Source organism: Lontra canadensis, unplaced genomic scaffold (genome assembly GCF_010015895.1).
Source record: "Lontra canadensis isolate GAN:19392208 unplaced genomic scaffold, GSC_riverotter_1.0 scaffold124, whole genome shotgun sequence".
Taxonomy (NCBI): Eukaryota; Metazoa; Chordata; class Mammalia; order Carnivora; family Mustelidae; genus Lontra; species Lontra canadensis.
This window is the reverse complement of record NW_022631118.1, coordinates 1,327,332-1,350,321: the sequence shown is the minus strand read 5'-3', so window position 1 is coordinate 1,350,321 and position 22,990 is coordinate 1,327,332. Positions and strand designations below refer to the sequence as shown.

General features: G+C 47.7%; 1 protein-coding gene across 3 annotated transcripts in view; it reads right to left on the bottom strand.

Annotated features, from left to right (window-relative positions):
- The window catches only part of IRAK2 (interleukin 1 receptor associated kinase 2), a 60,534-nt gene that overhangs the window by 22,450 nt on the left and 15,094 nt on the right, over nt 1–22,990 (bottom strand). For 2 of the 3 annotated variants that reach the window (XM_032841692.1, XM_032841693.1), the window contains exons 3-6: nt 10,585–10,695; nt 5,406–5,530; nt 3,026–3,220; nt 2,878–2,942 (exon numbers count right to left, since the gene is read on the bottom strand). In XM_032841692.1, coding sequence (XP_032697583.1) covers nt 2,878–2,942; nt 3,026–3,220; nt 5,406–5,530; nt 10,585–10,695 — 496 coding nt within the window. The remainder of the gene's footprint in view (nt 1–2,877; nt 2,943–3,025; nt 3,221–5,405; nt 5,531–10,584; nt 10,696–22,990) is intronic. The other variant, XM_032841694.1, reaches the window with a different exon arrangement.

Genomic DNA, 22,990 nt, shown 5'->3' with positions numbered 1-22,990 from the left:
TTTGATCAGCTATATCTCCAGGTATCTCCTACGTCTATGGGGAATGCTCCCCAAAATCTCTCATTGCAGCCCCTTCCTAAGCTCTAGAACTGAATGTCTGTTTGCATTCTGATGCTCAGGTGAAGAACTTCGACTCAACAGGTCCCAAACCCACTCTGTGCCCAGTTATTATCCCAAAAAGGCAACTATGCAGTCTCCATGAAGTTTCCTGGAAACCTCCTTACCTCCCCATCTAACTGGTCAGCATTCATGGTCATAGACAGTTTTCCAACTGTCCCATTCATTCACCCCTCCTCCACCCTGAGTCAGACCCTGATGGATGCTCCCCAGGACTATTGTAATGGACTCCTGGTCAATCCCTCCTGCCCTCCTCCACTCCCCCCAGGCCATCATACTGCACTTTTCATACTCAGGAGAGTCATTTACACTCAAACCCTTCTGGACCATAAACATTCCCAAGGCAGGGACTGTGTATCTTCCCTAGGACCAAAAAAGGCCTTTGCAACCCACAGCTGCCCAGTCAATGAATGGGATGTCTGTCAACTCAGGGAAGTACTTTGCAAAAATGGAAAGGGGAATTATACTTTCATTTTTTGATTAAATATGTGTGTGCTTATTCATTCATTCAGAAGTAGTCATTTATAGGTGCTACGGAAAACAGGTGACTCTTATTTTCTTATTTATTATTTTCTTTATCTCTTAAGACACTCCACATTAATCACACATTCCTCGCCCAAGGCTGTGTGTTGGCAGAGGAAACCCAGAGAGCGACTTGCCAAGGTTGAATGACAGCGGGTGTCCAGCACCTGACGGGAGCCGGACAGGCATTTGTTAAATTCATCAGTCAGTGATGGCAGAGCCAGAACAAGTCTCCCCATGTCCTTCCTGTTCTTTTTGCCAGTCCCCTGCCAGCTCTGGGACAGGCAGGCTCACTTCCCTTCTCAGCCTCAGTTTCCCCATCTGTAAAATGAGCAGGTTTGAGGAGGGCTTTTTGAAGATCTTTATTGCTCAAGACTTTATGGCTCAAAATTTCTCTGTCGGGACACCTGCGTGGCGCAGTCGGTTGAACATCAGACTCTAGTTTCCCCTTCGGTAGTGATCTCGCTCCACGCAGAGTCTGCTGGAGACTCTCTCTCCCTCCCTCTCTTCCCCTCCCTGCTCTCTCTCAAAATAAAGAAATAAATCTTTTTTAAAAAGTCTCTACCAAAAGAACAAATAATCCAATCAAGAAATGGGCAGAGGACATGAATAGACATTTCTGCAAAGAAGACATCCAGATGGCCAACAGACACATGAAAAAGTGCTCCGTATCACTCGGCATCAGGGAAATACAAATCAAAACCACAATGAGATACCACCTCACACCAGTCAGAATGGCTAAAATTAACAAGTCAGGATATGACACATGCTGGCGAGGATGCGGAAAAAGGGGAACCCTCCTACACTGTTGGGAATGCAAGCTGGTGCAACCACTCTGGAAAACAGCATAGAGGTTCCTCAAAATGTTGAAAATAGAACTACCCTATGACCCAGCAATTGCACTACTGGGTATTTACCCTAAAGATACAAACATAGTGATCCGAAGGGGCACATGCACCCGAATGTTTATAGCAGCAATGTCTACAATAGCCAAACTATGGAAAGAACCTAGATGTCCATCAACAGACGAATGGATAAAGAAGATGTGGTATATATACACAATGGAATACTATGCAGCCATCAAAAGAAATGAAATCTTGCCATTTGCGACGACGTGGAAGGAACTAGAGGGTATCATGCTTAGCAAAGTAAGTCAATCGGAGAAAGACAATTATCATATGATCTCCCTGATATGAGGGAGAGGAGATGCAACATGGGGGGTTAATGGGGTAGGAGAAGAGTAAATGAAACAAGTTGGGATTGGGAGGGAGACAAACCATAAGTGACTCTTAATCTCACAAAACAAACTGAGGGTTGATGGGGGGAGGGGGGTTGAGAGAAGGGGGGTGGCGTTATGGACATTGGGGAGTGTATGTGCTATGGTGAGTGCTGTGAAATGTGTAAACCTGGCGATTCACAGACCTGTACCCCTGGGGATAAAAATATATTATATGTTTAAAAAAATAATAAAATTTATTTAAAAAAAAAAGTCTCTACCAAAGGCTAGACAGTAAATATCTTAGACTTTGTAGGCCAATATGGTCTCTGCAGCAACTACTCAACAGTGCACTATCCCACACAAACAGCCAGAGAGAAGACAGAGATATGTAAGTGTGGCTGTGTTCCAATAAAACTTTATCATGGACATGGAAATCTGAATTTCATATACTTTTCACATATCATGAAATCTTCTTCTTATAATTATAATGGAGAACCCATTCTTAGCAATCAGACTACACACACACAGGCATGGCCTGATCTGGCCCACCGGGCATCATTTGCTAAGTCCTACTCTGGGGCAATACCATTTTGAGATGGATTTGCCATTGGAGTTGGAAACAGTAAATCTCTGACCATCTCAAAAAAATGGGATAGAAACAGATTTCTTGGAAGGAAAGAGCTGGACCAAGCGAGCCAAGACAATTTGATAATTCTAATCTATGCATATAGGTGCTTCATAGAAAAAGCATGGACTATGAAGCCAGACCAACCTAGGTTCAAATTCTAGCTCTGCTACTTACTAGCTGTGTGATCTTGGACAAGACACTTAACCTCTCTGGGCCTCAATTTGCACATGTACAAAACAATGCTGATAGGAGCAGCAATGTTACAAGGTTCTTATGAGGAATCAATGAATTTTTACATATGGAATTTTAAGGCATGCCTGGCACACAGGAAGCACTATATCAAGGTTAGCCATCATCATTAAGTAAAGTATTTTCCAAAGGGGAGGCTTACCTGCGACAAATTTGTACCTCTGCCTGGAAGAATTTTTCAACTGATCCTGGACCTGAGTAGGCCACCTGTGGGAAAAGACAATGAAACATGAAAATCCAGGCTCACCAGTAGATGTTCCACCCCTTACTTGAAACCAAGAAGTGCTCGCCTCTCTGAGCTTCTTGAAGACAAATGGCGTGCCATGCCTTTGCCCTTTGTAGATGTCAGCAAAGGTCCCCTCACTGATTTTGTGGTTTTGGTTGAAGTTATCAGTTGCCTGGACCACGTCTGCCTCGCTCCAGAAAAGGCTGTCTTCAGCTCGGCTCACAAGTGTTTCCTGCTTAGGAATGGAGGTATTAAAGCCCTGGGAATGCAGACAGAAGAGATGGAGATTAGTATGGGATTAATATGGAAACTATTTTTTCCCTACTACCTCAGGGAATCTTAGCTCATCAAAGCTGAAGAGGTAGGGGAGTTCATCTTGTCCAGTGAGGAGAAACGGTCCTTTATAAGACATGGATAGGGCCCGCTCAAATCCCAGCTCTGCCTCTAACTGGCTCTGTGACCTTGGGTAAGCAGCTTAACCTCTCTGAACCTTAGTTTTCAGAGCAGCAAAAATGAAGATAACCATAGTACTCTGGAGGGTAATCCTGCAAATCAATTAAAATGTGAATATTCCTCGCACGTGGTACGGTTTTTGCTTTGTCTTTTTCCCCAGTTTACAAAAGTGAGAATCAAGGAGGTCAGAGAGCTAAGGTGAGGTCACACAGCTGGTCAGCAGCTGAACTGGTGCCCCAGGTCCTACACATGGTATACATGCTGGGAAGCAGGATCTAAGTTCACACAAACAAATGCAATTCTGTGTGAGTCTCTGAAAAGAAGCTCTCCCTCAGTCACGTACCTTCTTAAAAATAGGTGTACAGGGGTTTAACTTTTTTTTAAGTTATCTATGCTCTTACAGACAGTTTTTGAAAATTAGAGGGTGAATACCATCCACGATCCCATTATCCACTGAACTGTTATGAGAGTTTAAAGTACTTCTTATAAATTAGATACACAGGATTTCTTTTTTTTTTTTTTAAGATTTTATTTATTTATTTGACAGAGAGAGAGAGAGAGATCACAAGCAGGCAGAGAGGCAGACAGAGACAGAGAGGGAAGCAGGCTCCCTGCAAAGCAGAAAGCCCAATGCGGGGCTCGATCCCAGGACTCTGAGACCATGACCTGAGCCAAAGGCAGAGGCTTAACCCACTGAGCCACCCAGGCACCCCAGGATTTCTTTTTAAAATCAGGATCAGGGACGCCTGGATGGCTCAGTGGGTTAAGCCGCTGCCTTCGGCTCAGGTCATGATCTCAGGATCCTGGGATTGAGTCCCACATCGGGCTCTCTGCTCAGTGGGGAGCCTGCCTCCCTCGCTCTCTCTCTCTCTGCCTGTCTCTGTCTACTGTGATCTCTCTCTGTCAAATAAATAAAATAAAATCTTTAAAAAAAAATGAAATACACAGACCTGTACCCCTGGGGGAAAAAATATATATATATATATGTTTATAAAAAATAAAATTATAAAAAGACAAAAAAAAAAATGAAATAAAATAAAATCAGGATCATGCCATACACATAGTTTTGACTTCTGGTGATTTCACTTAACACTATACCATGATCAGTCCACCAATTAGTAAATTATCTTTGAAGATTAGTAATTATGTATTTAGAAAAAAACAAAACAAAACATGCTTAAGTGCTCGTCTCCTTTATGGAAGAGTCTCATTAACCAGACCCATGTAGCACTGGCTTTTCTGCTAGGCACCCTGCCCAGGATACTTTTAGAGGCCCACAAAAATGTTCTGATTTCTTTTAAAGCCAGAAGAATAAGAATGAACTTTTAGAGTCGAAGAAATTGTTTTAATTTTTTAATACAGCTTGGATTAGTTTCATCTTTGTGCAGTGCAATTGTAAAATATAATCCTTTTTTTTTTTTTCCATGAAGGAAAAAAAAGGCCCACAAAGGCAAAAGTGTCTAAGACCCTAAAGGTCACATGTGGTCCTGGACCCAAGTCACTGCAAATGTGGGACAATTCAGACATGTATTGGGTGGGAAAGGATTAGAAGAGAGGTGGTTTGTAAGCAAATGACTTAGTATACATGTAACCAATATATTTGTGGGGAGAAAGATACCATGTATCAGCTCCCATCAAACACAAAGAATAGAAAAGCACATTTAAAACCATGTATTCGTGTAAAGGGCATCCCCAATCCCAGGGCCCCAGGCCCTAGCTGCATTGATAGCCTGCATTTAGTCTTGGAAGCTTGGAGTAATTCCTTTCTCCCTATCCCCTCAATCCCTAGCCCCCATTTTGGTCTTTTTTTTCTTCCCATTTTATTCATTTATGTCATCTCTAAACCCAACGTAGGGCTCGAACTCATGACCCCAAGATCAAGAGCTGTAAGTTCTCCTGACTGAGCCATCCAGGAGCCCCAGCACACTGCATTTTTGAGTGGGAGCCACAAGCTGGGGCTGGGGGGAGGAAGGCGGTATTCCCAGATTTACCTTTGAATCGGATGAAACAGGAAAGTCAGTTTTTAAGGAATGAGGGGCATCTGCAGAAGGAGGCGGGAGGTTGGCTCTAGCTGGAGCAGGCCCCGAAAAGGAGGGACCATGGGTCTGGCCGTGCCCTAGAAAGGAGGAAGACAGGAGGGGTTGGTAACCAGTTCCCACACCAATTTCTCCTTCATTCCACAAACACTTTTTATCATTAATGACACCTGCTATTTCCTGACACCCCCAGGGGCCAGCCTATACGCTCCTCATGAGCCACCTTAGTGAAGCTCTGTGACAGCCCCAAAGGTTGGTTCCATATATGATTCCCACTGGGCGGGGGGAGAAGTAGAAGCACTGGAGGTGGCTACTGGCTCAGGGCCACTCAGCCAGTAAGTGGCAGAGCCAGGCTTCAGATGGACATCCACGTGACTTCCAAGCCCTACTCTGGCCCACCTCCCACACAAGGAGCAATGAAGGACACAGAGGTGATTAGCTGTGGAGGCCGCCTTCCAGAAAACTCCATTGCAGCAGCAATGGCAATAACCAGCCTCCAAGGGCAGAGGCAGCAGAGAGGCCACCCAAGCAGGTTGGGAGGCCAAGGAGGGTTTCACAGAGGATTTCAAAAAAGTGGATAGCGGGCACTGAAGAAGTAGGACTGGCTGTGGGAAGGTATGAGAGCAGGCAAGCCCAGACATGCAGAAATTACTCAGGCATGCTTAGCTAGCAAACGCCACTGTCACACAAGGCCCTGCTCTAAATGCGTCAGTGTGTTAAGTCTCTTAATCATGAAAACAATCCTAGGAGACAGGTACTATTACCATGTTCTCTTTATAGATGGTGAAACTGAGGCAGAGAGAGGTGAAGAAACCTTTCTAAGGGCACACAGTCAGTGGCTCTAGAGTCCATGGTTTTATTGTTTTGTTTTGTTTTGTTTTTAGGCAGGCTCCATGCAGGGCACCCAGTGCAGGGCATGGAGCCCAAGGCAGGGCTTGAACTCACAGCCCTGAGATCAAGACCTGAGCTCAAATCAAGAGTTGGCAGCTCAACCGACTGAGTCAATCCAGCATCCCTGGAATCCGTGCTCTTAATCCCTTAGAGAATGAAGAAGATTCGGGAGAGAGAGGGCTTGAAGAGTAGTTTGGGGTCACGTAAAGGCCAGGTTAAAGAGGTGACATTTCTTCGAGGGGTACCAGAAAAGGATTAACCTGAACACTAACAAGGCAGTTTGGAGTCTGATGAATTAGAGTGGGTGCAAGCCAGGGTGGAGATGGCATGAGGGACGAGCTGTGGTGGCCATCCACATAGGAGCAGGCCTTGGCCAGAAGCCAGAAGCTTCAGATGTCATCATCTGGAAGCTCCCAGGTGGCCCCAGGACTGGGATGGCCTCTGCGTAACTGGGCACCAGCCCTCGAAGGGAACCTGGCCTTGACCCCAGGGTTGCTGGCCCAAGCCTCCTGTTTCAGGTATTTCTGGTTTATAACATCAGAAAATGAGGGATTAATCTGGAATTTTGGCCATAAAAAAGAAAATTAATTCGGAAGACTGAAAATAGCACCCTGATGAAGCTAGAATCAGGCTTACTAAACTATCAGCCGAGGCAACTGATAAAACAAAGCTCACCTAACGCCGGCTAAGCCTCTTTCATCCTCACAGAGCCCAAGAGGAGGGGTGGCCTAAGCCTCTCTCCAAGTCCATGGTTCTAGACCTCTAGACAGCTGAGAGCCCCACCACACTCTCAAATCCACGCCCACATCCGCCCAAGCTTCCCAGGGGCTGCTCCCCTATGACTAAGTATGGAGGGGACAAGAAGGGGAGATCCAGGGCCCTGCTCTCCCTAAAGACACCAGGGGAGCCTGCCTTAGACACTCCCACCCAACCTGCCCACCTTCTCTCCTTCACCCAGACCCCAAGCCTCCTCCAGCTTCACCCAGCTCCTTCCCTATTTTCTCTCAGGCCTTTGTCCTGTGAAAATCCTCCTGCTTCTCAGGTGATCTTGTCCAATACAAGCCTCTGCTGGCCGGCCCAGAGACCTCTGCTAACAGGCCACTGCTGCCTCTAGCCACACCCTGCCTTCTCTCGGTCTCAGCTCAGTACCCTTGGCTTGGGTCCCCAAACTGTGGTCATGTTCATCCCTCTCCTAATTGTTAGCTGTGTCTCTGTGCCACCTCACTGTGAGTGACTTGATGTTTTTCTTTCAATCTGCTTTAATTCACACATGATGTATTTAGCCTTGAAATCCCCAGAGATTTTTACGCTTGAGATATTCATCTTTTCTAATATCCGAGCTCTCTTGAACCACGGGGATCCAGCCTCCATGCCCTGGGGACTGCTGCTCTAGGTTGCTCTATTTCCCTCCCACTTCCCTCCTCAAATTCTGCCCTATGCTGGCCCCACCCAGAGCTGGCCTCAGGACGGGGTTCTCACTGTGCGGATGGTCCCTCTCCCTTTGCCCATTAACTCGCAGGCCAGCACTGGCTTCACATAAATCATGACTTTCTGGGCTGGCTTGATGCCTGGGATTCTCCTGAGGTTGGGAGGGTGTCACCGAGGTCTGCTCTTATGACATATGAGGGCTACTAGTTGAAGGAGGGGCTCTTTATCCCTGTGGTTTTGGGGAGAAAATGAATGGGATTGGAGCCAATGCCGCAAAGCTGACAAATCAGACAAATCAGATAGACTTCAGTTCAGCAAGAACTAGACTTGCTTTGTAAATGTTTGGTGGAAGCCCTGGGTCAGGGAAGACACTCAGCCTCACATATGTCCTTTCCAAAGCACTCACCCTCCATGTGCCAAAACTTTCACTAAGAAAAACATTTCCTACGGAAGTCTTTCTGGAATGTCAGCTTTCCCAAGCAGAATACACAGACTCTTGTTCTGCTGGGCTGGGTCATTACAGGCATGAGTCAAGAACACCAGGGAGGGAGGTTGCTGCATCCTGCCCTGGAGCTCCCCAACCCCTTTGTCCCTATCAGTGCAAAGCCCTCTCCAGATGAGGCTGGTTTCTGCAGTAGCCCTACATAAGGAACACCAGAGTTGGTAACCCCTATCCCCTCCTCCATCTGGGCCAGCATTCCCCTAGAATTTCCCTGATTTACTGTAATTTTTCCCTTTGGCCATCAACCAGTATCACCTTTGCTTGAGGACCACTTTCCTTTATCTTTAACTGCTGATCATAGTTCTGCCCTGGTTTTTGTTTTTTATCTTTAGCTACAGTTAACCGTTCAGACTTCCTGGCCTAGAATTATTTTCCCAGCTTCAGCCTATCTGGGGTGTCCAGAACACTGCTAATATTAACTAACATTTGATGGGCACCTAATGGTAGCAACACTGACATGTTGCCATAGCAACTATGACATGTTGACATAGGCTTTCGTTACTGTGCCTGATTTTTTTAAGATTTTACTTATTCATTTAGAGAGAGACAGCACACGTGAGTGGGGAGAGGGGCATAGGCAGAGGGAGAGAGACAATCTCAAACAGACTCTGCACTGAGTGAGGAGCCCAATGTGGGACTCAATCTCACAGCCCCAAGATCATGACTCCCTGAAATCAAGAGTCGGTCGCCCAACCAACTGAGCTACCCAGACACCCCTTTATCATTTTAGATAAAGAAACCGAGGTACAGAGAAGCTAAGCAATTCTCCTGCCAGAAACTGAGAGGTGGGATTCAAATACAGGTTTGTCTAATGCACACACCCAGGTGCACTCCTCTAGGCCAATGCTGACCCCGGCTTCAGGAACAGCATCAATGAACTGAGATTTCTTGGATTTGGGAGCTTCAGCTCCCAACTCGGAGCCTACAGCAGAGCAGAAGGGAGGCCAGGCACTCGGGGAGAGGTGGTGAGAAGGGACACACAGGTGCAAATAGTGTGAATAATGGTACCCCTCCCCCGAGCCCCCCCCAACACTGCCCCAGGGAAGCCATCCTCAGGCTGAGTCCTTCCATCATTTGACAAACTGTCCCTGAACCCTTCCCTGGGCACAAGGGGGTGGGAGCCCAATCTGAAGTGGTCTGAAAGGCTCTGGGACGGCAGTGTGGTTGGTGTTAAGGACAGAGGCATTTAAACCGCAATACTCAGATGCGACTTTCTACTTTCGTGACCTTGAGCAAATCACCTCAGGTGCCGTGGAACAAAGCAACAGATGTGTGAGGGGCAGAGGAGAGGAAGGTGGGGAGGTGGGCAGGCAGCACCAGTCATCACCCAGCACACACAGCTGCCATGGGCAGTACAGGGTGGAGAGGTCATCAGGTTCTCAGCTGGAACCAGCAGCAGGACCCACCTGTGCTCAGGACTCAGGAAACCACAGGGAAAATACCTGGGTCCCAGAGCATGTGACCTTAGTGGGCTGTGTAACTTCTCTATGCCTCAATTTCCTCATCTGTAAAATGGAATCAGCATACCTAACTTGTACAGCTAACTGAGGATTACGTAGGCATCTCTGACGTGCTTAGAACAGTGTCTGAAACAGAGAGAGCCCTCAATTTCAGAGCTATCCTTTTTCTTCCTATAAAAATGGTAATAAGCAGGGGCACCTGGGTGGCTCAATGGGTTAAGCCTCTGTCTTCAGCTCAGGTCATGGTCTCAGGGTCCTGGGATTGAGCCCCACATCGGGCTCTCTGCTCGGCAGGGAGCCTGCTTCCCCCTCTCTCTCTGCCTGCCTCTCTGCCTACTTGTGATCTCTCTCTGTATCAAATAAATAAGTAAAATCTTTAAAAAACAAAAACAAAAACCAGTAATGAGCAGTTTATATTCTGTTGGTATCTTTTTTTACTTTTTTTTTAAAAGATTTTATTTATTTATTTGACAGAGAGTAGGCAGAGAGGCAGGCAGAGAGAGGGGAAGCAGGCTCCCCACTGAGCAGAGAGCCGGATGGGGGCGCTCAATCCCAGAACCCTGGATCATGACCTGAGCCGAAGGCAGAGGCTTTAACCCACTGAGCTACCCAGGTGCCCCATTTTTTTACTTTTTAAATTCAATATATTGTGAGCATGTCTCCATGTATGTATACATATCCACAACATTTTTAACAGTATTGTATTGTTTTGACTGACTGTCATTAACTTTACCATCCTCCTTGTTATTTTCAATTTTTTGCTATTATATGCTGAGCTGAATATCCTGATAGATAAAACATTTCCTTAAATACATTTTCTTTAAATTAAAAAATTTAATTTAGTTTAAAATACCTGGGCCTGGAAAGGAGACTGGCCCCACAGACGGCCCCTTTTCCTGTTCTTCTTCAGTGTTTCTTACAGAAGCTGCCAATGGCCCTCCTGGCTTCGCAGAGTCTGGGAGGTCTGGGAAAAAAGACTTGATTTCAGGAACTGGTTTCCATGAAACAAGATAGAAAGACAAAAAGCAGCTATTACTCAGTGAAGTGGGAAAGCCATCAAGAGGTGGGGTCTACAAGTCAGAGATCTGGGCTCTGTTCCTGGCTCCATCTTGAATTCACTGTGGCCGGGTAAGTTCTTCCCCTCCTGGCCTCAGCCTCCCCATGTATGTACTGGGGGGACATGACAATTTCCTGTGATGGGTCCGGCTCTGACATTGAGTCACCCAAAACTAGCTTCCAATCCTACCAGCGCTGTGAACTTAGACAAGACCCTCTCCTCTGAGCCTGTTTCTTCAGCTATAAAGTAGAGAAGGTTGGGATGCCTGTGTAGGTCAGTGGGTTAAGCATCTGCCTTTGGCTCAGGTCATGATCCCAGGGTCCTGGGATTGAGCCTCACATCAGGCTCCCTGTTCAGCGGGGTGTCTGCTTCTCCCTCTACCCCTTCCCCCCACCACGCTCTTTCTCGCTCACTCGCTTGCTCACTTGCTCTAGCTCTATCTCAAATAAATAGCTCTAGCTCTATCTCTATCTCAAATAAATAGCTCTAGCTCTATCTCAAATAAATAAGTAAATAATCTGGAGAGGGTGCCTGTCCAAAAGGGCTGTTAAGAGGAAGGTAATGGGAACATAGATGTGGAAGGGCTTTTCATCAACTATACATTTCCCCGAACATGGGAGGAAGTTACACATCTTCACCCCATCAAGTCCCTAGGGGAGCCCCTACATAAGAAAGTCTGGTGGTCCTACAGCTTCCCCTTCCACGAGCATGGAATCATGTCTTACAGATGGGGACCCTGCAAAGAGCCCCAAAGAACGCTAAGCATGCCACACCCAGCTGTGCAGCCTTCAAATCCTCACAAGCTGTTTGCATTTCATCCCCACTAGAAATGAGGAAACTGAGGCCTGAGCAGGTTAAGTGACTGGCCAAAGATCACATGGCCTGGACAGGCAGGACTGGCCAAAGAAGTCTGGCTGGAGGTTCCCTGGTTCTTGAGAAGAATCCCTTCCCCTTTGCACCAAGGTGAGAAACCCCAAAGGTGGTGTGAGGGCATATCTACACCAGCTCCCGACCAGCTCCTCAGAGCCCAGATGTAGTCTGTGACACAGCTTCCTCTCGCCTCCCCCACCGCTGTCCTGGCATCGTCTTCACCGGCCAGCAGCCACCTCCATCTGGGGCAGCCTCCAGACCCCTGCCCAGGCCACATCTTGCTAAAATACAACTCTTGTCTCTTCACTTCCCTGTTTAAAGCCTTTATGAACTCCCACAGTTCAGATGAAGCACACACTTTTCTCCCAGATCCTTGTATCTCCCCATTAACTTCCAGACAAAACCCAAAGTCCAGAGCCCTGCATTCAAGGCCCTTCACCATCGGGTGGTCTGGGGTGGACCCATATTTGAGAACCACAGAAACAGGGGCCCTGGAATTCTAGGGCCAGCCTCCATCTTGCTCGCACATGCATCAGGTGGGGCTAGGATGAAACATCTCCAGCCTTTGAGTCTCCCTCCAGTAGCAATTCCTCTAACAGGTAAACTGTGTCTCTCTCGAAACAAAACCCATTGTTACCAAGAGGCAAAGCTTTTCAAACCCAAGCTTTAGGACTAGAACTATAATGCCGGGCACCTGGGTGGCTCAGGGGGTTAAGCCTCTGCCTTTGGCTCAGGTCCTGGATTGAGCCCTGCATCGGGCTCTCTGCTCAGCGGGGAGGCTGCTTCCCCTCTCTCTCTGCCTGCCTCTCTGCCTGCTTGTGATCTCTCTCCCTCTGTCTCTCTGTCAAATAAATAAATAAAATATTAGAAAAAAAAAAAGAACAATAATGCCGAAGAATACATGGTACTACACTTGTAAGGAACCACAGAGACTGATTTTCACAATAATCTCTGGTGGCTGACAGAATTGTCTGCATTTTATTTTTAAGCACATTGAGCTTCAGATAGGTGAAATGATTTATCTCCAATCAAACAACTGGTAAGATTCAAAGCTAGGGCTGGTTTCACCACCCCCACTGGACTGGCTCAGCAGAAGTACTGGGATACCAGTGTTGTGCCTTCCCCACAGCCCCCCAAGGCCCCTCTGTAGGTGGCACCAACCCGGAGGCTGCCTGCACAAGTAGAAGAAGAGGGTGGAAACATAAGAAAAAAGGCTACAGGGAATGCACTAAAGTAGTGAGGAGGCTGAGTGGAAGATGATGGGTGACTTTCTCCTTCCCTGACAATGACTTACAATGATCTCTTAAATGACTGAGCCACCCAGGCACCCCTTATTATTATATCTTAAATAAAATTGGGGTATCTGGGTGGCTCAGTGGGTTAAGCCTCTGCCTTCAGTTCAAATCATGATCTCAGGGTAGGGATTGAGCCCCATGTGGGACTCTCTGCTTAGTAGGGAGCCTGCTTCCCCCTCTCCCTCCGCCTGCCTCTCTGTCTACTTGTGCTCTCTCTCTGTGTGTGTCAAATAAATAAATAAAATCTTTTAAATAAATATAAAAATAAAATTATGTTATGAATGAAGTAGCAGGGCCATCTGACTGGCTCAGCTGGTGGAGCGTGGATCTCTTGATCTTGGGATGAGTCTGAGACCCAGGGTGGGTATAGAGCTTCCTTAAAAATAAAATCTTTTTTTTTTAAGATCTTATTCATTTATTTGAGAGAAAGAGTGAGCAAGAAAGAGCGAATGCACAAGTTGGGGCGGGGACGCGCAGAGGGAGAAGCAGGCTCCCTACTGAGCAGAGAGCCCAATGTGGGGCTCAATCCCAGGTCTCCAGGATCATGACCAGAGCCAAGGGCAGACACCCAACTGACTGAGCTACCCAGGTGCCCTAACAATAAAATATTAAAAAAAGAAGTAGCAGGGAGCCTAGGTGGCTCAGTGGGTTAAGCCTCTGCCTTCAGCTCGAGTCATGGTCTCAGTGTCCTGGGATCCAGCCCCAGATCAGGCTCTCTGCTCAGCAGGGAGACTTCTTCCCCCTTTCTCTGCCTGCCTCTCTGCCTACTTGTGATCTCTGTCAAATAAGTAAATAAAATCTTAAAAAAAAAAAAAAGAGGTAGCAGAGCTGAGCTGTTTAGAGTTCAGGTTCTGGAATGGAAACCAGCTCTGTTGATCTCATACCCCTTTCCCTAGGATTAAGTGACACAGTGTGTATGACCTGCTCAGCTCTAACACGGGAACATCCTTGTTGCTATTATAATTTTAAAGTATCAGTTATCTCTTCAACAGCCCACATATTGAGTGTAAGGAGGGTAGGACGGGAGTCTTTAACACAACTTTGAATCATTCACACTGTTTTTAAATAATTTATTTTATATATTTTTTTTATTGTGGTAAAATACACATGACATAAAATTTACCACCTATGCCATTTTTTTAAAGATTTTATTTATTTATTTGACAGACAGATCACAAGTAGACAGAGAGGCAGGCAGAGAGAGAGAGGGGGAAGCAGGCTCCCCGCTGAGCAGAGAGCCCGATGTGGGGCTCGATCCCAGCATCCTGAGATCATGACCTGAGCCGAAGGCAGAGGCTTAACCCACTGAGCCACCCAGGTGCCCCCCACCTGTGCCATTTTTAAGCCCACAGTTCAGCGGCATTACGTCCATTCAGATTGTTGTACAACCATCACTGCCACCCACCTCCAGAACCTTTCCGCTTTCCCAAACTGAACTCTGTCCCCATTAAAAACCAACTTCCCGGGATGTCTGGGTGGCTCAGTCAGTTCAGCGTCTGCCTTCGGCTCAGGTCATGATCCCAGGGTTCTGGATCGAGTCTCACATTGGGCTCCCTGGTCAGCAGGGAGCCTGCTTCTCCCTCTGCCTCTTCCTGTGCTCCCCCTGCTTGTGCTCACTCATGTGCTCTCTCTCTCTCTGACATATAAATAAATAAAATCTTAAAAAAAAAAAAAAAGAAAAAGAAAACTTCCCATCCCTTCCCCCACAACCCCTGGCACCCACCTTCTATTTTCTGTCTCTAGAAATGTGACTGCTCATTTAAGTTTTTTAATTTGTGTAGGTGTTGGGTTTTTTTTTTTTCTCACTTTAACAGCAACTAAAAAAATATCTGTGTCTACCCTACCCATTGACATGGAAAGGTATTACTACACCATTGAGTGACAACAGAGCTTACAGAATATGTAGCCAGTTTTCGGTAAAATATGTGTAACGGTATAGAAGACATCTGTGTATGAACAGAAAAAGAAAATGAAGAACATACATAAAATGTGAACAGTGATTATTTCTGGGTAATGTGATTATCAGTGATTTTACACTACGGGTGGGTTGGTAGGTGGGTTGGCTTTCTGTTTATTCACACGGTAGAATTTTTCAACAATGACGATGCACTGGTTGCAAAGTAAAGTACGTTTCCTAAGGACAAAAAAATCAGGAAGCAAGCTAGCTTGCTGCAGTAATGACCAGCACTGGGTCTTTCGAGCTAGAGTGAGTAGCTGTTTGCTCTGGGGAATCCATCTGACCCAGATTAGCAAGCAGGCCATCTCTACATTCAGATCTGACTCACTTCTGTTTCTTGCCACCCACTGTTTACGATGTGTTCTTGATATTTTCACTACAAGTATTCTCACCACAACCCTGGAAGTAGCAAGGAAGGGACCCGCCCGAGGAAGAAGGTAGAAGAAAGGAGCACTGAGGCAGGAAGGTGGGGGAGGCCAGGGCTGTGGGCAGGACTCCACCCACAGAGGGGACCCCCAGGAGAACACACGCTTTATTACTTCCCATCTGGGGTCCCCAGTCCCTCAGAGGGTTGTCCATGGGCCAAGCTGCCCCCATCCCATCCCCCAGGCCAAGGTCCTTTTGGCCAAAACTGAGAGCCTGTGGGGGGTGGGGGAGTCCTCCCCAGCAGCAGCCATGCAGGTGGGACCCATGGAGTCACACACCTTTGCCTTTTGTGGTATCATTCCATTTGTTTCACAGGCCCTTGTGCAAAATGACATAGTAAGCGAGCACCAGCTGTGAAAGCGAATTGGTGAGCAGATTGGGGACAGAGCCACCTACTCCCAGGTGGTATGACATGAACCCTGTGCCCCTGTCCCCAAGAGGAAGGGACCACCCCATGCCACTCAGAGTCTCCTCTCTCTGGCCTGGGGCCTCTTCCAACATCCTCTATCCACAAACCACCCTGGGGTGAGGGGACAATCCTGTGTTCCTCAAAGGGCCACCTCAGTGGTGTCCCAAGATATTTGTGTATGGAGCAGAAGGGCCAAGGAGGCTCCTCCATGCAAGGCCAGTGACAGTGACAGCCCCAGCTCCCCTCGCACTGGGTGGGCCAGGCCTGCTGCTGAAGGGGACCTCAGACTGCAACTTCCCATAGAGGCCAGGCCCCAACTGAAGGAATGCTCCCAGCTGCACCACTTCCTGGAGGTCCCACCTGCACCCTGACCTGTCTGTGAGCCCAGAAGCACCAGCACCTTCCCCTGAGGCCTGGCTGAGCCCTGGTTTCCTCATTGAGGGGACAGAGGGAGGTGGAGGGTGAACATCCTGGCCTGACCTCACCACAGCAGAGACCTACTACTGCTGGGGACTTTTTTTTACTTCTCTTTCTGCGCAAATCTTTGCCTGTCAGGACGTATGTGGCAGGAACACTGAGGCCACCAGCCCACCTGTGGCTGATCTCTAGGGCCTCCATCCATGTGGGACATAAAAGACCTCATTATGTCTTCATCCTAAGGAAGAGTTCAGCTTTTCTCTTTGCTTTTCTTGTTCTTTCGCAGTGACACACAGTGGGCCTACAGCTGGCACAGTGGGTCATGTGCCAGCACTCAGGGGTGGGGGACCCCACATGGGAAGGGGAGAACTGTCCTGTGGCCTCAGCAGGGGCTACCGCTAGCACATTCCAGTCTGACACCTACCCTCCCACCTAGTCAACCTCTCAGGGTCATATGCGCCACAGAGGTCAGCTGACAGAGTCCCACGTCAGGCCCACGGTAACAATCCGATGACAAATTTCAGTTTCCAGTGAAACCCCCTGTCTCAGCAAACTGGGACCTTTCAGATGTATTTGAGGTATTGACAATAAATAAGAGGTACAGGGATGCCTGGGGGGGCTCAGTCGGTTGAGTGTCTGCCTTCGGCTCAGGTCACGATCCCAGGTTCCTGGGATAAAGCCCACTGTGGTGGGCTCCCTGCTCAGCAGAGAGCCTGCTTCTCCTTCTATCCCTCCCCCTTCTAGTGCTCTCTGGTTTGCTCACTATCTCAGATAGATAAAAGTCTCTAATAAATAAATAAATAAGAGGCAAAACATCTCCACTTCTCTTCTTGCGTTGCTGATGCCTCATCCAAGTCAGAAGGTGGGCAGTGGGCCTGGGTGGGCCTCCCTTCCCACCATCAACCCAGAGAGGGAGACAATGTGGCTTCTCTACCTTTCATGCCTGGCGACCTGATCTCTCATGGCTGGCCGGATATGACGCCCACTCTTCAGGCTGCCACACCCGCGTGCTTATTGAAGTAAAAATAGAATATCGATGACAGGATGAGGCAAAACGTTAGTGAGAAAGGGCTGTCACAAACATTAAATCTCCCCCGCAGGTTTCCCGTCTGCCAAGGGGAGGCTGGCACCATGCTGGGTGATGTCACTCCTACGACCGAGCTCTAAGTGCAGTTTTGTGCTTTTATCCCTGAGATTATATTCTCGGAAAGTGATTCTACACACGTCACGTTGATTCCACAGCATCATGAGATCCAAAAATATAAATTGTAATCATAGAGTAGAACCGAGCATAAGGGTGGGGAAGCTCCCCTCAGTTTCCAGGTCCAGCCACTACTGCTCCCACCTTGTGCCGAGGGCTAGTTTTTTAACCCTGAGAATCATTTGCATCTATCTGTGGAGTCCTGTCCCAGGACTGCCTCGGACTCAGTGGGATAAGATAGGTAAACCTGGCCAGCCCAAGGACGGGGACAGGGCACAGACTATGCAAACAGCCATCCTCTGCCCTCTGTCCCTGCCCAAAGTGTGCAGAGAAAGAACCTCTGACTCCCAACTTAGGGGCTGTGAAGGAAGCATTTGGAGTGAATGGCTATGGTCAGCAATTTTTTTTTAAGATTTTATTTATTTATTTGACAGACAGAGATATCACAAGTAGGCAGAGAGGCAGGCAGAGAGAGAGGGGAAAGCAGGCTCCCTGCTGAGCAGAGAGCCAAATGCAGGGCTCGCGCCCAGGACCCTGGGATCATGACCTGAGCCGAAGGCAGAGGCTTTAACCCACTGAGCCACCCAGGTGCCCTGGGCAGCATTTTAAACGCTTGAATGGAAACTGTGACTGTCAGCAGGCAGTGGTACGGTCTCGGAAGGCACCGTGGCTATGGGGCAAAGTAATAGGGGAACCCAGCGGGAAGAGAGGTGCAACCTGCTTCTGCCTGCCTGTGCCATCAGCAGCCAACCTTGTCACACACGAGAGGACAGGTAGCTTGGGGTCCCCTCTGCCAAGACTCCCAGGGATGGGGAGGGGTTGCCAGGGTCTGAAGGAAGAGTTTCAGTGGCTGTGAGCAATGAGGGATGGACATATATGTTCTCAGAAAAATTAAATCAGAGTCTGGATGTTTTCAAAAGTTCCCTGGAGGAACTTTCCAGAGGGATGGGTTTCAGGCTTAAGTGTTTGGTTTCTGGCTTTGTCACAGCATTTCACATGCTTCCCATCAGTCGGGGTTGGGCTCCCTGGCCAGGTAACCATTCTGTCTCATGCGACAAGTGAGATGAGGACCCAAATCCCAACTCCCATAGAGCAGCCGTGAGGATGAAATGAGCAAGCATGAGACAGTGAAAAGCTATTATTCTTATTTCCTGCGGCTATCACCACCTTCCGCAACCACAGGTCAGGCTCTGTCCTAAGTGCTTTCTCATATGCATGACCTGTTTTTTTCTAAAGATTTTATTTTCAAGTAATCTCTGCATGTAACACAAGACTCAAATTTATAACCCTGAGATCAAGAGTCACATGTTCTAAGGACTGAGCCAGCCAGGCGCCTCTATGCATGGCATATTTAATTCAGGAAACACTTGAGCAAACTAACTGTCAATGAGCTCTTTCCTCAGTGAGCACAACCTGGAAATCCCTCCCTCCCTTCACAGCCCTCATGATAAATAGTGATGTAATAATTATATGTGCATTCTTACTCTTCAGCTGACTCATGAGGCTGAAATGGATCCTTCTAGAACAGATAAAAGTGACTCAGCCATAACTAAAGAACCCTGGTGCCAGCTGGCATATCAGTGACAAACATAGTTTTCTGGGCCCTCTTTTTTCCTTCCCCTTTTAATCTCTGGGCTGGACCTTCCTGGATATCCAAAGTCCAACACCGATACACACACACACACACACACACACACACACACACACACGAACACAGAGTACTCAAAGCTCCCAACTCAAGCTAGATAAAAATTAAGTAACTCTGAGGGAATAACCTCCTAATGGACCTTCCTAATTGCTCTATCTCTGGTTCTCCGTTGGACCTGTACTCTACCAGCTGCTAAAATGATTTACCCTTCCTCATTCATTAATTTATTCATTCAGTCATTGTATTAGGCTCTGAGGATGCCATCCATTAACAAAACTGACATGATCCCAACATTAAACTAGTTAAATAAGAGATTTCTAATTATCAACTGGGAGAAGTTCTCTGGTGAAAACTAATACGCACACAGGGAGGGGTACCCGACAGACTGATTTATACGGCTTAGCCAGGGAAGGCTTCTGTGGGCAAAAACCATTTCAGCAGAGACTCAAATGATGGGATGAATTAGCCATGGGAAGATACAAAAGAGTCAGGGAGGAATGAGCCTTCTCAGGAGAACATATGCAAAGGTCCTAAGGCAGAAAACAGCTTGGTGTATCTCCTCAAATGAAGAATGACTCTAGTGGCTGAGCTGAATGAATGAAGGGGAAAGTGGCACAGATGAGATGAAAGTGCTGGGCAAGGGTTAGACTATGTGAGACCCCGCAGGCCGTGATTAGGTAGAACCTCATCATCAACTCCCGTGAACTGAAGTAACCTATAGGCAAGACGTTGCTTACCAAACAGTCCTTTTCTCCCTCTCATACCCAGCCTCCCTTGCAAGTAAGCTGGGGCCACATGACTGGTTCTGGCCAATGGGTTTTAAGCGGAAATGCTACCATCACTTTCTGGAGGAAGCAATGAAGAGCCAGTGAGTCTCCTTTCAGGTCTCTCTTCCCCAGTCACACTGACCCTGGAAGCCGTGTGTTCGAGAAGACAGAGCCAGCTCCAAGAACGCAGGAGGCAGTACTGGACTTTCAGAAATTAGTCCGTGTAGGGGGCGCCTGGGTGGCTCAGTGGGTTAAGCCTCTGCCTTCAGCTCAGGTCATGATCTCAGAGTCCTGGGATGGAGCCCCACATCGGGCTCTCTGCTCAGCAGAGAGCCTGCTTCCCCCTCTCTCTCTGCCTGCCTCTCTGCCTACTTGTGATCTCTCTCTCTGTCAAATTAATTAATTAATTAATTTTAAAAAAAAAAGAAATTAGTCTGTGTTGTGTTGAATAACGGAGATTTCAGGCTTTATCTGTGACTGCAACATAACGTAGCCTATCCTGGTTAATGGATGATCTCAATGTGTGTTCAAAACTTGCAACCCACAGGAGCCTAATTACACTAGCTTAGCACTGAACAGGGGTTCAGCCAAAGGGCAGCTCCTTTCATTCCAGCTCTCACCTTCCCTCTCTAAAAAATTGGGGACTGATTTAGATGCATTTCACATATGTTCTGTTCATTCTCACACAACCCCCCAACATCCCCACAGTGATTAAAGCCTCACTGTGTTCCAGTGGAGTAACTAATGTGTGGAAGGAAAGGCAGGTGACCTGTCCTGAGCCACCAGCACTAACTTTTTTTTTTTTTAAGATTTTATTTAGTTATTTGACAGAGAGAGCCCAAGTAGGCAGAGTGGCAGGCAAAGGGGAGGGAAAAGCTCAGCTCCCCACTGAGCAGAGCCCGACATAGGGCTTGATCCCAGAATCCTGGGATCATGACCTGAGCCAAAGGCAGCCACTTAACTGACTGAGCCACCTGGGTGCCCCCATCAGCACTAACTTTTTAAAACCCTCACAACCTCTTGTGTTTTGCAGCTTCCCAGTTTATAAGAATAGACAGGGCAATATGTGTACCTATTTTACAGAGGGGAAAAGTGAGACCTGATGCCATCCAGTGACCTACACCAGTAGGGTTTCAGGTCAAGTAGAGCTAGGTCCACACCCCAGCCCATTACTTACTAACAAGGAGGCTTTCATCATGTTAGTTAATCTCTGAGCCTCAGTTTCCACATCTATAAAAGGGGAATAATAAGATTTATGAGGTAAGATGTCTACCTGGCACATATTTAGCACATATTAGATGCTAAATACAAGTTATAACTAGAACCAAATAGACAGACTCCTGGCCTGGGGGGTCTTGGCCAAACATACTGCCACCTCCAGGGCAATTCTCCAGTCGCCCTGAATTCTAGCCATTCATTGTCATTCCCTAGCTTGAAAAGGGGCAGATATTGGGAAGCCTTCCAAGAGAGCAAAAGCACCAGCCCAATCTGGCCCTTGCAACAGCTCAGGCTCTTTGGGAAAGAGAAAAATTATCTTGTTTCCCTTTAGGCGACAGCCAAAAATTCCCCATTCAGTGACAGCCCAGCTCCAGGAAGGAAATGACTCTGGCTGAGACACCAAACCAAACGTTAGAAAACATCAAGGTTGCACAACCGAATGAGACTGTGTGAAAACTGCAAAAGTCAAAAGAAAACTCTCAGGAAGATGGTAGCAGCAGGAGGAAAGATAAAACCCTGGTCACCTCCCAATCCCTTCAGAACCTCAGAACCTCGCAGGCCCTTATTCCACACAGTGGCCAGAACAATGGGCATACTTCAGGCACAAGCCCTCCAAGATCTTCCCTTTCCTCCCTGAGAAAGCAGCCCCTTGATTGCGGCCTGCAAGGCCTTGGGTGACCTGACTCTGCACCCTGTCCTCTCCCCAGGCTCAGCCTGCCGCACAGCCCTCCTGCTGAGGCCCCCGTGGCCTCCATCTGGGTCCTCAAACATCACCCCTTCTCACCTCTGGGCTTTGCATGTGCTGTGCCCTCTGCCTAGAAATGATCAGTGGTCCCTCACTCTCTAGTATCACTTGTACATCTACCAGAGGTTCAGGTTTTTGCCCTCAGGGAAACTTCCCCATTAAGATCAAATTCTGCCCTCTTCCAGCTCACCACAGCCCTCACCCAGCCCTGTGGGTGGTTACGGTCTCCATGTCACTCTCCTGTCAGGATGTGTCTCCCACAGTAGACTGCAGGCTCCCTGAGGTCCAGGAGCTTGTCTGTATTTTCACTGCCATGTCCCTAGTACCTAGCAAGTAGGCACTTGAAAAATATGTCTTTAGATCATCATTTACTCTCTGGCCCAGCTCCCATGCATCTAACACGCTGTGGGGAGGAAGGGAGCAGAGTTTTATCTCACAGGTTAGGCACAGCTGGTTCTCAGCTAGAGACATCTGATCCTCACCATCGGCAGGCTCGGTTCCTAGACCTGCCTTTGGTGTCATTTCATGAGCTCTACATCTCAGTAGTGACGATAGCTGACCTGCCTCTGGCTGGGAGCCACAGTTCTGAGACTATGGCCTCTGCCTTGATTCCTGCTCCTGCATGTACAAGATCCTAAAACTTAGGCTCTGGAGCCTGGCACATAGTCCCCTCCTAAGCCAGGTAGTCTGGAAAAGTCCCTTTCAGGAGTAGGACCTTCATGTTTTAAGCCCCAGGGTGATGGTTAGTCCTGGTCCCCTGCGTTAGACTCATCTGATGCTGAATGCTGGCCTGACCCTAAAAATCTGTCCCCGATCCCCCAATCTCTCCATCACGAAGCTCCCTTGAAATGCCCAGCAATGTCACTATGGTCACCATTTCACTAGAGCAGTGATTCCCAGAGTGTGTTGGTTGGTTCTGTGGGACTATTTATAAGCATCAAATGAAAAGGGGTTCCACAATCAAATGGAATCAAATGGAAAACACTGGCCCAAATAGATCTCTTCGCTGCAGGACTTCTCAGAGCCTTAATACAACGGTTTGCATTACGAATCTCCAAGGGTAGGGGGCACTGATAGAGCATACAGGATCTCCCAAGTTTAGTTATTCATGAACCCTTTGTAGGGGGCATATCTTGCTGGAGCACTCTTCTGAGGCACATGGTTTGGGAAACGCTCCTATAGACTATGATTCGCCCTGCAGATGCCTTAAACACACATTACTTTCCCCATAGCAAGACATCTGTCAACC